We start from the raw sequence: 15,576 nt of genomic DNA on the forward strand, positions 1-15,576 counted from the left end.
CAGGTGGCCAAATGTACCTTTAACTTCCAGACCCAAGGTAGAATGGCTTCAACTGGATGCCCTGGTGCACTTATACACCAAACTAGCCCCAGGAAAGCCTGTAGGAGCTGCTTGGGCTTTGGTGAAGGTTATAGTCCACATTCCTTCAAACAGAGAAACAAACTGGGTTGTGCTCAAGGTTTGTGGTGACTGCTGCAGCTACTGCACGTCACCATTCCTTTGGCTATGCTTTGTAGGTTGGCAATTCTGCCATCACAACTGTTTGCAGACACAGATCCAGCAGTTATATACATAAAAAAGTAGCTATCTAAAGAAGTTCTCTGTGTCAGAAAAGAGAGAGGAAGACCTTGCAGGCTGTGCTAGAAGGTCTCAGACATGATGTAGGGATTTAGTTGCTTGGATTTTCAGATAGAGGCACTTCTGTACAAGGCCAAAGGCAGAACCTAAAGCTCTTGTGCAAACCTTAGAGCATTTATTGAAATATAAATGAGGATTAATCCTCTCCAGGGGTAGGCAAGATAAATTAGTGGGTATTTTGAGGACTGCAGTAACTCCCACGTGATGTACCTTGTTACAGTACCTAATTTTCCCTTTGAATATCTACTTCAATCAGTCTATGCCATATGCAAGCACTTATGCTTTCTGCTCTATGTATGTATATATAAACTCAAGCTTTAGGGCATAAACCAGTGGTTACCTTCATGTAGACAAGAAAAGTTTCCTAATATTAAACTATCCATTATAATGAAGATTATTAGGAGCAAGAATTTGTAATGATTCACTATGATGGTCCCAGTGCTCCTCTTCTTTAACGTTTATTTTCATAACCCATCCATGTAATACTTTCCTGCCTACAGAGAGATCTTTCAAACCTTGCATTCATTTTCATTCACATTATTAGGCTAAAAGTATTTAAACTCCCTCAACACCCTGCTCTCAAGTATGTAAAAAACCAATTTCCACCCGGAAAATAATTTTTTTTAAGTCTAATTTCTTTCTTCATCTGTTTTGCTTGACAAAGTGCAATATCCAAAGGGTATGGATATGCCCAGAATATGTTCTCTTAAAACAACATCCCTTTCTTGGGGAAAGTAAAAATGGATACAAAAGCACTGGGCGGCCGCACAAGCAGACACAGTGTTTAAATTCCCTGAGAATTTGTTCCTTACAGCTTCTGCCTCTGGGTTACCTCCTCTTCCTCTGGTGGATGCTTTCCCCTGTCTGCCGTATTTTCTGAGATACTACATGCCTTTTGTTGTCTTTGTCTTCCTTTCAGTGCCTTACACTCTGCAGTCATACAGTGAAGTGCCTCGTCCTGCTGGCACAGACCTTCACACCAACAATATAGTGCTAGCCCGGGGGTCTGGAAGGGGAAGACTCTGCTGCCAAGTGGGACAAGCCCAGTTGGAGACACCCAAGTCATTCCAGGCCTCCAGCCAAGGGGGTTGGGGAGTTGCTTTGTAGTCGAGTTGACGTAGCCACCAGTGTCGGCACCAGCAGAGCTGCCTGCCAGGTTTCACGAGTGATGGTGCCTGGATGCCACTAAAGGAGTCGTCCTGTGAGGGCAGGAATGGGGAGACCGAGTGGGAATAGGAGTCAGTCACACAAGTCTTACATAGTGGCAGACCCAAACTGTGTTCAGGGCACACACATTTTCCATGATACCTTCTTTGTCATACACATGTGCTGAGATTCAGAGTCTCTGCAAATTATTCTAAGCTGTTAAAGTTGGTTTATTACAGATTTGTGGGAAGCTATTTTGTCCCAGAGTCACATAAACCAGGAAAACCCAATATTCACCATCCCAAAGCAAACTCTTGCTAAGTTCAGAATATAAAAGGACGAGGTACAACATTTCAACACATAATGGGGTACCTGTGCAGCTGCACTTGAGCACAATTAGACAAAGGAAGGAGTCTGAGATGGAAATCCGTGTGCCTGTTGGTATTGTTCCAGGGAGAATAGCATCGTCTCCCAGGCAGGGCAGAAACTTCACTTTGAACTTCCTGAGTTGACAAGGGCTTAAATCAGAACTGTAACTTTACTTTGATGTCATTTATTGTGGTTTAATACCCCTCTTTATTTATTTTTTTACTACCATGTAAAATATATAAAGAAACCTAATCTGGTAGAGCGGTGTATGAGAATTTACTGAATAGACCTTAATGGTTCCTTTATGCAGCTATAAAACAGAGGGGAGCTATAAGAGCAGTCTGAACTGGACTAGGAACCTTAAATGTTATATAAATTTATTTGTCATAGTCAAAGGTTTATTGCTGTAGGTATTTACCTTCCCCATTGTTTAACTAGGTTGTGTATTTCTCAGACAACTAATGTAAAAAACACCCTGTACAAGAGCTTGAAAGCAAGGATGAATAAGCTAAATCTGATTTTGGAAATACCTTGTACATTTGGAGTCACTTTACTGATATTTTCTCATTTACACTACTACCAATCCTCTGGATATTCAAATATGGCTATGATAGGGTTAATCCACCTTCTCCTATAGGCTGATCTGGAATAATTCAGTGAAGGTGGTGATAGAATTTTTCTTAATTTCATCCGCAAAAATCAAAGTAGACACCTGCCCCTAATCTAAGTAGGGTTTTTCCATCTCACTTTTAAAGCATTAGCTATCTAATACCTTCTTGCTGTATGTTACAGATAAGCAGTTGAATGATCTCAGTGGGTTGGAGAACGGTGTTAATAATGCCAAAGCTGTGTGTTTAGCCCCTGTCAGGGCCATTCACTGAGGAGTTGGACTTGATGATCCTTGTGGGTCCCTTCCAACTCAGAATATTCTGTGATTATGGGATTCTGAGTACATGTACAGTCACAGGTGGTGTATTGCTGTAAATCAGAATAATTCCTCTGAAATCAGCACAATTAATTCACACTGGCTGTGGATCCAGCCCATCTACTCACAGCATCTTGTATGTGGCCACCAGCCTCTAACACTTCATGTTCTTCAGGTAGGTAGTTTTAAAACTTTAATGAAGGGTAGTAGTAGACCATAAAGACATTTTTAAAATCATGATACATTAAACCTGACAAGGCAAAGCGCTGTCCTAGTGAAATTGTGTTATGTTTATATCTGGCCAGATACAACTCTTAAGTGAGAAACTTCTAATTTATTTAATAATGCACACACATCATTGCTCAATTTTAAATTATGTGGAGTCAAAGTCAGATGCTCTATCTGAAACACAGAATATCAGAATTTAGGAAAGGATCTATTTCAGTTTTGTTAATGTGACATGAATTTGGGGTATTTGCCCATTTTACTCTTGTAAGCATTGAATTATTAATACACTTTCATGGGTTTTCCGTATTTCTTTTATTTAAAGCAGCAAAGAACAACAACATTAATAAAAATATATAAACATATTTTTTTTACAATTTATGCCAGGTATTTGCTTAGTACTCTACCATATGACAGTGGAAAGCAGTCTGTGGATAAACATAATAAATGTATGCACATGCTTATACTTGTGTGTGGGAAGAGTAAGAATGGACCAGAAATTGTGTGTGTTTTTATTAAGAAAGGTCAGAATGGAAAGAATTAAGAGTATCATCGATCTCTATTTCTTTCAATTTCCTGTTGGATTACCTTAACTATCTCTATGTTTTCCATTTCTGTTGAAAAGATAAGTTTACAGCAGTAAGTCAGGGACGTAGTAAGATTCTGTATGCTTTTCTCTGGGTGCTCTTTTTAATACATTGCCATTTTCTGTTATGCAAATATACAATAAAATTGTAAGAGCAATGTCTTTCCAGTACAGTCCTTTGTGTGAGGCAGGGAATCAGTGTTTCATCTGTGTAAGTTCATTGCTTTCCCTGTGGTGGCCTAAGGCATGCCTCAAACTGCACATGCATTTTCCTGGCAGAGCCTTTATTTTGTGTTCGGGAATATCTGGTTTAATTAGCAAGCAAGTTACAGAGAGGGAGGATGCCAGTCAAGGAGATTTTTGTGGGGGCGGTAGCTCAGGTGGTGTTTCCATGGGCCCTGGTCCACTTGGAAAGGTAGAGTTGAGCACTGTACCAAAAAAGTAATCAAATATGCAGAGGAAATTTTTTCTCATCTTAAACACAAACCTTAGTGGAAATATTTAATTTTTTTGTTGTCATTTTCCTTTTGTTTGAAATCCATTTTTTTCAATAGTGTCTGTAGACCGACTCACAGGCATTGACATATTTCTTTTCAATGTTAGACCTGATTGAAATAAAAATATTAAACAAATGGAAGAAGTTGTCCTCTTGGCTATCCGTTTTAATTACATTAGTCATTAATGATGACAGTTTTGTTAACAGATAATAGATAGTGTTTGTACTAGGGATTGTTAGTGTTGCTATTAAGCTTTAATTTGCTGAGATTTAAAATAAGTCATGATGGATAATTTATTTAGGAAGAAAACATAAAGTCCAAGTCTTGCAAAGCTTACATTCTAGGGGCTGTCAATGACTGTATGGAAGTTTAACATATGTATTCATATGTGTAAGACTGGCCCCTAGACACAGACAGTGGGGGTGAGGCAGCAGTCATATGATTGTTAAAAATGCTGTATCAATGATTTGGTTTTCATCAACTCCTTCCATCTGGCCCATTTTTCTTCTAATTGTTACTTAATTGAATACAAGCAAACAGTTGGTCCATTTTTCTTCATTATTTCATTCTGACACATTTCTATAAATGGGTTTTGTCTTACAAACACAGCAATAGCATAAATTACAAAGATGAAGCATGTCTGAAACAAAAATTAGGACTTTTTTTCTGTAATCTTTTCTTTAGGGTTGGATGCTTTATTAAATAGCAACCAAAGATATTTAAATGAGAAATTAAATCAGGCTATTTATTAAATGCTTAGCAGTAAACAATGTTATAAACAGCATGAAATGATCACACTTTACAAATCTGTTCATTCAGCCATATATCTCTAACACGGAAGAGCTCCCATTAGTCAGAATCACTGAATTAACTCTATGAATAATTTTTATTTTCTCCTTTTCTTTGCAGAGAGAATGTGCTAATTTCATCAAGGTGCTTAAGGCTTACAACCAAACCCACCTGTACGCTTGTGGAACAGGGGCTTTTCATCCAGTCTGCACCTATATTGAAGTTGGAAGCCATCCTGAGGTAAACTATCTTAAAACAATATTTTTCTCTTTCCTCTTTTTAATCTTTATTGGTGTTTACCTATGATCTCTTGCTGCCAAAATGCACTCTCACTAGTTTCTGTGGCTTGGGAAGCAAATCTGGTAAGACCTGCTCCTGAATCAGGTGCTGACGTGCTGATTGATAAATCACAGCAGAATCTCTAACTTTTCTCCCCTGCACAGCATCCCTTCCCCCAGGGGCTTAAATAAGTATAAGTAGGCCCATTCTACCATGCTCATGAAGTTAAAAAGCACTCTTCTTTTTAATAGTTGGGACAGGTACCAGGTGTAAGAGGGGTAGTTCAACCACTGTGTTTATTCTGGGCCCAACACTGTCTTTAGTTTCCTGCCAGTCAGTACAGTCTGACACCACCTCAGCTTTCTCCCAGCTGAGAATTAAAATAGTGTCACACCTTCATAAATCCCCCTTCTCAGATTTGTCCTAACACACAGTTAGGACAGTTTTTCATATGTGACCTAGGTTTTGTTTCCTTAGTTTTTTGTGAAAAACAAATCACTCTCTTTTCACCCATTTCTTTAATCTCTTGTTGATTTTTGCTTAGTATTGCAGAATTCTTGCGGTAGTTCTTGTACCGTTTTGTCAGAGATCATCATAACTAAACAGATAAGCATGGTCTTCCGTGGTAAAAAGCAGACTCACTCACAGGAAGGCACTGGTTTTCCTGGCTGAAGATTTGACTAGAATGCCTCTATGCTGCCCTTCAATACTTTTTCTCTCCAGAACAGCCAATCTCTTATTTTTCTGTTAAGATGAGTATGTAATATAAGTTAGTCCCCTTTACTGTATTTTCTGTCTGGCTTACCTGAGTATTGCTCAATGGAGTGTTTCAGTTTAGCAGTCAGACTCCTGATCTGCTTTCAGCATTTATGGGTATGTTTTACTGGTGAATCCATAATTGTGTTACTTGTAGCTTCTGTGATCTTCAAAAAACCAGCTCTTTCAAGTTACCTTATGCTTTTGCAATTCAGGTTTGCAGATTTCCTTGTAAATAAAAACATCATTGTTGAATGAATGAGGACTATTTCTTCTCATAGAAAAATTAACAGACCCTTTGAGTGTTGACTTCATAGTCTGGGAACTATTTTTCCCTATGAAAATGTCTTTTGATATTTGAAACATAAGTCTTTAAAATGTTCTAAGAACAAGGTTTTGAAGGGATAAGGGAGCTGCAGAGCAGAAAGGGTTTTGTTCATATTCTTTAATGCTTTATTACAATGCATTCTTGGCAATTAGTGATTGTCTCTTGACCACACACAGTATGTCATTGCTTACTGCATTAAACAGATTCTCTGCTTCCTGAGATCCATTTGGGAATTGGTAGACATATTAATTAACTCTAGTTCCGTAAGATGTGTGTCAATCAATCCTTGGCTATCTGCCAAGGGAATCTATCTGCGCAGAGATAGCTTGTATGAGGTCATTTAGTTCTACATTTGGCTGTTTTATTGCTGTACCATAAAACTAACACACACTTTATCAAGGATTTATAGAAATGATGATCAGGGATGAGAGGCCAGATCCAACCTTAGTTTAACATTCTGGGTTTTTAAAGTCTTGAATCAATGATGCATTTGGCCCTGGAGTGAAAGAGGAGGTTTGTTTTAGCTTTTTAGCAGTCCCTAACTATAAATAAAATCTAAATTCTTGGGGGACTTTTTTGTTCTTTGGGGTTTTTTTTTCATTTATGCAGTAAGGTTCTAAGTCCCCCTTTGCCCGAATCATTCTCATGACCCTTGGTTTCACCTTTGCAAATGAGGGAAATTAGGAGTATGTTTATCTGAATTGCCTTGGACACCATTGGCTTTTGTTTTCCTTTAGATAATTAAGCTATGAGTGAAATCATCTTCACCTGCCTTTCCAGTGGCACAAGTTTCTGTGTCCTCTGGAGAGTTGTGCAGGAGGGTTTACTGCTTTTTCAGGCCAGGTCTGCCCATGTGGAGAGAAAGTGAGGCAGGAAGGAGGCAGTGTACCCACCTCTTCTTGAGCTTTGCCAAATCTAACAGTCAGCCTGGGTTCTGTCTCTTTAAAGGGTGAAAATCAGATTAATAAATTAATTTATTAGATTTGCAATGAAAAATATTTTGTCCCTTCTCTCAGCTAGAGCCTGCTCCTTCTTTTCCCATACTACCTAGCCAGGCATTTCAGATGTGCTTCTCCTCTGGGAGCTGAGGAAGAGGAGGGTGCTTGATTGACAGTAGCTATTAGAGACACCATGAATGAGGGGGATACAATATTAACCCCTGCACCCCTGCACACTGCATCTGTGAGAGCCAGATGGTTTATGTTCTCATGTCGGACAGCAGCACTGGATGTCAAAGGGCCATTGCTTCTGTACCATGTAGAGTTTATACCTCCCTCGCATACTATAAAAGGTAAAAGTATAAGCAAAGACAAGCAGTTGATTATGAGTTAAAAACTGACATCTAAGACACTTCCTGAAGATTTCTTTTCTGCCACAACACTTGTGGAAAATTAACTGACTTCACCATCTGCTTATTTCTTTTTCAAGCACTTACAAAGGTAAATGTGAACTGATTAGGGGAATAGTCAGGGAATGTTCCTACTCTCTAGTACGACTGCTTGTTTTTCTGAGCTTGGAATGTAACCCACCTGCCTGAATCCAATGAAGAAGAGGAAATCAGTGTGTGCCAAACTGAAGAGGGTAGAGAAGTAAAATTTAAAGAAAAGAGTGGCAAGTGATAGAGGAGACTCTGGAAGCAATTGTAGTAGGCTGCAGGAGGCTGGAATATGGTACAGTTTTTATGACTGGGGAAAGGAAGTAAATTACTTTGTGTGACAGTCATAAAGTAATGGGAATATGAATTGTTATATCTGTTGAATATCTCTTTGATATGAAGCAGTGTATCACAGCCCCATTCCATACCTGAAGAAAATAATTTCTGGTGATGGAACTAGGCAGGTTTAATTGAGTCTGATGAAGTACAGTATAAGAAGTAATAATAAAAAGCTAAAAGGATATGAACAGCATGCTGTGCATCTGATTAAAAATGATGTGTGTGAATGTATACAACCTAGTATGTTGTGAATTACACCGCAGTCTGAGGAGTAAAGCAGACTAATCTTCGCTTAAATCCATTCCAGATGTGTAAGTGAATAACCACAGTATTTAGAGGGAAGAATAAAGTTAATGTTTCAATAGTCTTTAAGCACGTAAGCCATGAGGAAGCAGGAAAGAACATATTTAGAGAGAATGTAGTATGTGGATATGCAGAAAATACCTGAGGGCAGCCAAATTTAAAGCTTGATATCATCCATTTTATGTGCATGAGTTTAGGGGAGATGACCTAACACAGAAACCTACACAAACTTCAGGGATCTGGGGTTAGGCAATATATAGCATTCTGTCCTCATAATGCAATACAACACAAGAAACCAATTACCAGACAAAACAAGAAAGTGATTAGTACAGCTGTGTTTTGCACCCACTGACTTCTGAGGAAACTGGGCTGGATGTGTAGGAATGTTTTACTTAATGGTTGCAAAATTACAGAAGTCAGATCTGTGCATGAAAGGAACAAATCCAACTGCAGGGAGACACAGAGGTGCATTAAACCCCCTAGAAATTCACAACAGGATGCAGAATGCACCTGCCTGTGCATGCCTGAGCAGGGGGAAGGAGCCCTGCTCCCTTTCCCCGGGGCTCCCTTTGGGGTAGTTTGAGTGAATCAGCCGGGAACAGTCCTGTTTCAGTAAGAACAGGATTTTCCATTTACTTTACCCTTACATACAGGTGGAGGTGTAGAGAATGCCCTATAGTACCTTTTTTATTTTTTTTTTAATGCTCAGACAGTCATTGCAAGCGCTTTACAAAATTGTTTGCCTTCCAAATTTCTTGTCATTGTCCAACAGATTAAAACTAATTTTAAACTGCGTGAACTTAAAAGATCTGGGATCACTTTACTTGCAGGTTATTTCTCAATCAATAAAGAAGGTTTAAATTCAGTTTAGATTTATGATGTACATAAAACATTAAGTTATTGCATATGAAGTTATATAATGCTACCACCTGTAACATATTTTCTTTTTCCGGACTCTGTGTATTTTAAAAATCTTTGGTTGAACTCATAAAATTTTGCTGAAATATACTTTCCACTCTTTTTTATCCCTTCTTTACTTCATATTAGAAGAGGTTCAGAGTGCATTTCTTAAGTAATGGACATCCTGTTCTGACACATTTATGCACCTCTCTTGTTTTCTCTCTGTGTAATATATATATATATATATATATATAGTGATGGAAGAGCATTTTTTTCCTAAAAGAATGACTTTGAAGAAACACATTAATTGAAGGATCAATGCTACTGCTGGTACTACACATGTTGTATTTTTCTAATGTAAAAATTCAGGATGAAACATTGATTTCAGTAGTAGTAGATGTGGCATAAATTAGACTAACTTCATTGAAGACAGCAGACCTGTGTCAATTTACATCAGTCAAGATTCTGAGCTGTGGTTTTTAAGTGAAACATTAGAGCAAATGATTTTTTAAGTTAAAAATCACCTGAGGCTAGTTTTCTTTCCGTCTAATTAACTATACCTTCATATGGTATTTATATGCTTATATAGAGAAAATGTGAAGGAAAAGGACACTGTTAAAGGATTACTCTCATTTTTGATGGAACTGTTACATGTGACATACTCATTCTAAGCATCACTATAATCACAGAGAAATGCCATCAAAAGATCTAGTTTATAGACTGCAATAACCTTCCTTAGTTCACAGGTGCTTTAACTTTTCAAACTTCCAGATACCCTGTTACTATAGTACAGGAAAATAAAACTGAAGAGCCAGAACTCTAGCTTAGGAGCAGTGTAAGTACCTTTTAGAGCACTTCTTTCCATTGCATGAGTAGTTTTACCATGGAGAAATAGAAAACATCTCTAAGATGTTCGAAGACTGATGTACTTGACCTTGCGTCATAAAAAGCTGAGCAGTGATTTCTGCGATACAGGGAAATCCCAGGCACTAGAACATTTTGCTGTATTAATGTTCTTGTCTGTGGAAGATGGCAGGTAACAGGATTGTCAGTGCTAGGCACCCATCTGTTCAGGCACCTCACAGGATCAGTGGCTGAAATCACAAAACAAAGGGGCTTGAGTCCTCTGGAGGTGATGAGTCTGTAAACCATCACTTCTGCTGCTCCACATGACATTGATTTCCAGTCCCTTAGGCTACCCTGTGTAAAAATACTTCACACAAAACCAGGCTTTTCACACGTGTACAATTTACCTTCACTTGTTAAAAAAGAATAAATCTTGTCATAGCTATCACCTTCTTAGCATATTATTTAAGTGTATGGTTTTCTGTAAAGTTATATGTAGCTATATATAGCATTTAATTATTTTTCCAAGCCATAATTCATTATGGCATTGTTTGGGAAGGGATGTGATATGGGAACTTTTCAACGACCCAAATACAACATTTACAAGAGGAGTAGAGGGAAATGGGAGAGAACATGACAGTCCTTTCTCATATGACAATCTAAGTGAATCAGTTGTTCTGGTAAGGTCTGACAAGTATTTCAGTAAGGAAACCAGGATGTGCTGTTGGAAGCTCTACACATTTTTAAGCACTGTCAGGCAGAAGTACACATTTCTTATAGGTTGAGTGCCACGTCCCAAATAGCACCTCCTGTTATGTTGTATTATCATGTGATAAAATTACAGAAGTAGAAGGTCACCACAAAGAAGTAACTTGATTCCCATTTAAAAGAGTTTTTGAGAAACTCCATAAACCCCTTTGTAAACAAATATTAATCAGGTTCATGGTTAAATGCTATTATTTATGAAGGCCTGTCTTTGAATACACTGCAGATCTCCTTTGACTTTAGCTGTATTTGGAACACTTGCTTCGCTAAAGGAGAAGTTAAACCAGGAAAACTCCGATTTTTCAAAACTTCATCCTGTCATCCGCAAGCAAAATATATTTCCAATAAACATTTATTTCCAGAGCAGATCCTTTAAAGTAGGACTATTAGGCTTTATGTGATAACTTAGCTGTCAGAATAGTTTAATTTATGAGGTAAACTTCTCTCAACTGAATAGCACACATGGCAGCAATGGCTGACATCTTTCCTACCCCTCACTGTTGGGAAAGTCTACACAGCTGCAGTGGATATTTCATCCTCAGCAAAGTGGGACACTAAAACCAAAAATTTTGAATTTTTTTTTCCCAAGTACCTTATTTTATCAAGATAAGAATCTACTTCTGAATAAAAATTATAATGCATACTAAACTGTTAATGTAAAACACACAATAAAAGTATGATAAATTAAATATGTAGGTAGTCTTTGTTATCCTGGTATATTCAATTAAGGAGGATGTGCCTTTATGACAGCTGAATGCTTGACAATTAGGTGATCCATTTGACCTTCCATTTACCAATGTAAAAGTGTATTTGTAAGGATAGGGCTATTCCAGATCATAAGTATGCAGAGGATGTGGCTCAATATCTTAAAATTCAGATGTGGTACAAATACCATTTTTGGAGGGAAAGTACTTAGCAAAGTGGTCATGCTTTAATCACTGACAGGAAATACGAACATTGTAGGTTTTGAGCTGTCATTTAGTGCATCCAGTCCTGTCCTTGCATATTTCATAATTACACCTAAGCAATTTGGAATATATTTATGTCTGAAGTGACAAAGTCAGTAATTATGTCTGAGGCTCACTCTGAGATTTACAAGTTGAACATTTACATGCAGGAAATGAAATCAAGTTTTAAACTAACACAAGTGAAAACAGTGTAGTGGCTATTTTATTTCTTCACCTTTATTCCTCAGACTACATGGTTGAGGGTAAAATGGAAGCACAGTTCTTTAGTAAGTCATACTGAGTGGAGGTATAAGATATGATGAGAAACAGAACAAAGACATGGAATTTACAACTGCAAGGGCCATTTGTTGCACAGCAGAAACCACTAATGAAACCCTAATCACTATTCAAGTCTGATCATTTCAGCTATTCAGCAACTAACTTTTGTTTAGGACTTGATAAATATATCCAAATTGCTATGGCAGACCTCCCAGTTCATTCTTAAGAAACCAAGCCACACAAAACCAAACTGAAAAACAAACTCTAGAACCATATTAATTTAATATTACTTTATACAGATCTTTTAAAGAAAATGTAAGTGGAAGTCACTCTGCAGGTGATGGTCCAGCACTCTGCAGTTTGGTTTTAAATAAAACAAATAAAACCCTGAGATGAAGGAGAACTAGTAAGGAAATGGTCTGGAGACAGCATCAGTGTTTCCATGGATCTGGTCTGATCTCTACAGGTATGAAGTGGCACAAAAGGAAGCTTGGTACTAGCAAGATACTGCATCTTGTACTGTACTGTTGGAGAAAAACAACTCTAACAAAATAATTGTTAACACAGAAATTTTTTTAGATTTTCCCAATGCAAAAAGGGTCCAGTGTGAGTAATAGTGTCAAATTTGAACCCCCAGTCTCCTAATGAGAGGAATCTATGCACTAGCATGCTTCCATGGAGATAACTGAGGAGGCCATTGTTCCCTCACCATACATGGCTTTCTTCCTTGGTGGCTGAGAACTGCTGGTTGATTACAGTGGAGAGCTGTATACAGTGTGCCACAGCTGAATGGCTTCCATGAATAAGAAACCAAAGCCAGTCAACATGTTCATTAGGTTCAAAGAAATAAGTCTCAGAACTGTGGGAAAACTTTTGTTTATGTTGCTGGAGGGGAGAAAAAAAGACTGAGATAGAGAGAGACCTCCATGGAAGTAAATTTGCAGAATGGAGCGTGCACATGTGCACACGCAGAACCACTGGGTGGACTTTCACTTATACCACATGTGATGTCTTGATTTGTGAGCCCATGTCTTAAAACCACGGGTAACTTTGAATATGCTCAGAGAATGAGTGATTCAAGTTAAAGACCCTCCTAGGGCCTGGGTTTAATTAATTGATTTAAAGTATGGGGTGTTTTTTCCTACAACTAGTTGTCTTCAGTGCAGTTCCCTATGACTTACACTGGGGTAGCTAAAAACTGAGGTACACTCTTCATTTTCATAGTCACAGAAAAAAAACCACATTAATTTCTAGCATGGTTAGAAGGATGATTCAGAGTTTTGTGACTACTTTAAGGAAATTAATTTTAGCAATGACTACCAGAGGAGCTGAAAATACACCCACTGTTTGCATTTGGATGTTCGTTATTTCTCCTATCAGTTAAAGGATGTTATGATGAATTATTTATTCCCGTAATGTAAATATTCCCACTGACACATGGTTACCTTACTTTACCATGAGATGATACAGTTTTCCTAATTCATTACAGACATAGATTGTACTTTTAAGAGGTATGGCAGTCACATTAAGATGTCGATCCAATTTTCTGGGTGGGAATATTATGTTGGCTCATCAACAGAGCCCATAATGTTTTTAGTAACACAGAAGTTCAGCATTTGCCTCTTGTTAGAGTAACAATTGAAAACATTAACCCAACTTCACAGTCATGCAACATATGCAAAATTTCATTCACACACCTCTTGAAACAAAAGAAAAGTATGGCTAAATCCTTTGATCTCTCGACCAACATGGGGGAGAAAAAAATAAAATAACAAACCACCATCTGTTGGGAAACCAATGTAATAAAAACAGTGGAAAGCCAGCTTATAGTATAGACTGACTTAATTGAGGAAATGACTTATAAATAGAATTTTTTCTTGATTTAGAGGCACAGGAGGAAACAAAACTGAAAGAAGGAGTTACTGAGCTCAGGTTTGGATAGATCAGAATCAAAGCAGCATTATTCGTTGTGGGATTTGCTTCACAAGGCTCCAGTTGACGGGGCTGCTAACCTCATGAAGAAGAATCGTAAATGTGATGTCTGCCACTGAAGGAAGTGACTGCATTGTGTTTGTAGCTCAGTACCAACATCTTGTCAAATAATCTTTAAACAGCCAAGGTCACAATGCAGCAGGTTTTAGCTGTGGGTGATGTTCCACATACAGACCGCAGTGCTGAACAGCACAGTGAAATGCTGAACAGCAGACTAGCCAGTTATATTATACACTCAGACACGAGAAACTAACAAAGGTCTTATTGGTGAACTAACTTCACTCGTCTTTGCCTAAAATTTTATGGTAGCTGGCATGCCATGAAGTGCCTTTCAGGCCTGTTTTAAAGGCTGTAGGATATGTTTTAACTCTCAGAGACATGTGAGTCTGAAAACACTGCCTTTTCCCATGCTTTCAGACCAACCTAATATTTATAGTTTCTGCATGCTCACATTGTATGAGGTTAATGGTACACTGGCATGGTGACTGGCCTCCAGTTAGTCCCAGGAAGGGCCCAGGGAGGCTCTGTATGGCCATGGCACAGGCAACTCAGCAGTGATGGAGAGGTTCATGCCTGATCTTCTCCTCAAAACCTCTTCCTGATGTTGCTTCTGACAACAAGACTCTCACTGATTCAGAATTCCCAGAAAAAGGGGAATTCCTCTAAAGGAAAAAATGAGAACACTCATGGATTTAAAAGCTTTTAAACAGATTCAGGAAAGAAAAAAATCACTTTCTACAATGGAAGGCCTCTTTGGTGTGCTTTCAAGCTCCTTAGACATCTCTTTCTTTCATCAGGAGCTGCAGTTGGCATGACAAAAGTGGCTTCTCCACAATCATTAAATCTTACCTCTTCTTTAATAAAAAGAAAAGCAACTACAGGTGAAGCTGCTGTTTCTGTAAATAAACAGCAGGACACAGGTATTTCCAGCAGTTGCCTGGTGGAACAGGAAATAATTGTTCTCCTCCTGCTATCTTGACCATCCTCACTTTATGTACGGACACATATTTAAAAAAAGCTTTCATAATACTTTCCAGATGCTTCCTTACCTTTAAAAGATTTTGAAACTGAGTCTCTTCTCTACCCTGTTGTACAAGGACTGTCTTAAATTTGTTGCCATCTAAATTAATTCAAATCATAAAATTCCACTATTCCACAGTTCAGTAAGAAAACAATACTTACTTGACTAGTAATTAGTACTTTGCTTCCTAAGGAAAAAATTTACTGAGTCATGTAAGAAAGTTAATAAGAATTAATCCCATATATGCCAGACACACAGAGAAGATGGCTGGAGGTTGAAGCATCTCTGCAAAACAAGAGCAGATAGAATTTACCCAAAGTACACTTCGTAACTTTGCTAAATACCTTTAAAAAGTATAAAGAATACGTTTCTTTGCCAGTATACATACAGCCTTTCACCTTTTTGCATCACATTTTGCTGGCATAAGATGACACAAATAAAGTAACAGTCAGTTATTTCAAGATCTTAAAAGTTTTACAAGAGAAAAAATCCTTCATCCTTCTTTAAACAATACTTTTGTGTGAGTAGAGACCAGGTACAGGAATGTATGCT

At 38.0% G+C, this 15,576-nt stretch overlaps 1 protein-coding gene across 1 annotated transcript in view; it reads left to right on the forward strand.

The window, feature by feature from the left end:
• Positions 1 to 15,576, forward strand: part of SEMA3A (semaphorin 3A) — a 165,656-nt gene that overhangs the window by 62,314 nt on the left and 87,766 nt on the right. The window contains exon 4 of the mRNA XM_008629577.2: positions 5,015 to 5,134. Coding sequence (XP_008627799.1) covers positions 5,015 to 5,134 — 120 coding nt within the window. The remainder of the gene's footprint in view (positions 1 to 5,014; positions 5,135 to 15,576) is intronic.

Source organism: Corvus brachyrhynchos, unplaced genomic scaffold (assembly GCF_000691975.1).
Source record: "Corvus brachyrhynchos isolate BGI_N302 unplaced genomic scaffold, ASM69197v1 scaffold50, whole genome shotgun sequence".
NCBI classification, from domain to species: Eukaryota; Metazoa; Chordata; class Aves; order Passeriformes; family Corvidae; genus Corvus; species Corvus brachyrhynchos.